The 911-nt window shown below is 52.7% G+C and overlaps 1 protein-coding gene across 1 annotated transcript; it reads right to left on the bottom strand.

Moving 5' to 3' along the window:
- Positions 1-12: 12 nt before the first annotated feature.
- LOC104915607 lies at positions 13-905 on the bottom strand. Its single transcript, XM_010726521.3, has one exon. It carries the CDS (start codon positions 889-891, stop codon positions 106-108), a length of 786 nt encoding a protein of 261 aa, XP_010724823.1. The 5' UTR covers positions 892-905; the 3' UTR covers positions 13-105.
- Positions 906-911: the final 6 nt, after the last annotated feature.

Genomic DNA, 911 nt, shown 5'->3' with positions numbered 1-911 from the left:
CTCTGTCGACTGCAGCATGCACTGCAGACCTCCTGTCAGGACATGTTCTGTAAAGTCCTGCTGCCAGTTTCCTTGTGATAGATCCATTGTTTTGCATCAGGTCCTTTAGTGCTGCCATTCCAGCGGCAAAAAAGAGAACCTTAGAGGCAGGACGGCTGCTGGAGGGAGAGGAAACGATGGACTCAGGCTGCACAGAATAGCGGCACAGACAGTGAGCTCTGAACATGATTGCCACATCAGTGTCTCGGCTTTCGTCTTGGAATTCCTTCCTCTGCTTGAGCTTGTGGGGGTGTCTTGAAGGCTGAGAGATGGGGGCAGGAAGGCAGCTGTGTTTCTCGGCACTTGTATGAAAGTGTGCCGCTCAGGTTGCAGCCAGCTTTCTGTAAGGGCTGCCTGCAGGCTGCTCCCGCTGTGAGACTCCCAGTAGGCACAGTAGTAGGTACCTGCATCTCCATCCTGTATGCTGTTAACTGAGAGAGTGCAGATGTTATTCTCTCTTTTATAAGACGAATATTTGTTCCTATAGGATTCGGAATCATAGGAAACTTGTGATTTTGCTGTCACAGAAAGGAGCCATTCAGGAGCTTTGTCAGGCAGTTGTCGGTACCAGTGGATGTAGGCAGCCTGGAAGTTAGCTATGCCCTCGGCTTTGCACTCAATAGTCACACTTTTGGATCCCATTTTGGTAACAGATGGTGGACTCTGTTGCAGCAGCACTTGTGCATGTCCATGGATCAGAAGGAGAGAAAAGGCAGCAAGCACTGCCAGCCTGCTGCCCGCAGGTGTAGGCAGGACAGCCTCCTGCTGCTGCTGCAAGTGGAGCCTCCACGGGGAGGGGAATGGATGCAACCAGGCTTCAGCCAGGGCCAGGAGTGGCAGCAGCAGCAGCATTCCTGTCGTGGTGCCTGCTT

This window comes from Meleagris gallopavo, unplaced genomic scaffold (genome assembly GCF_000146605.3).
Source record: "Meleagris gallopavo isolate NT-WF06-2002-E0010 breed Aviagen turkey brand Nicholas breeding stock unplaced genomic scaffold, Turkey_5.1 ChrUn_random_7180001830066, whole genome shotgun sequence".
Taxonomy (NCBI): domain Eukaryota; kingdom Metazoa; phylum Chordata; class Aves; order Galliformes; family Phasianidae; genus Meleagris; species Meleagris gallopavo.
The sequence above is the reverse complement of the archived record's forward strand: the minus strand, read 5'-3'. Positions and strand labels throughout refer to the sequence as shown.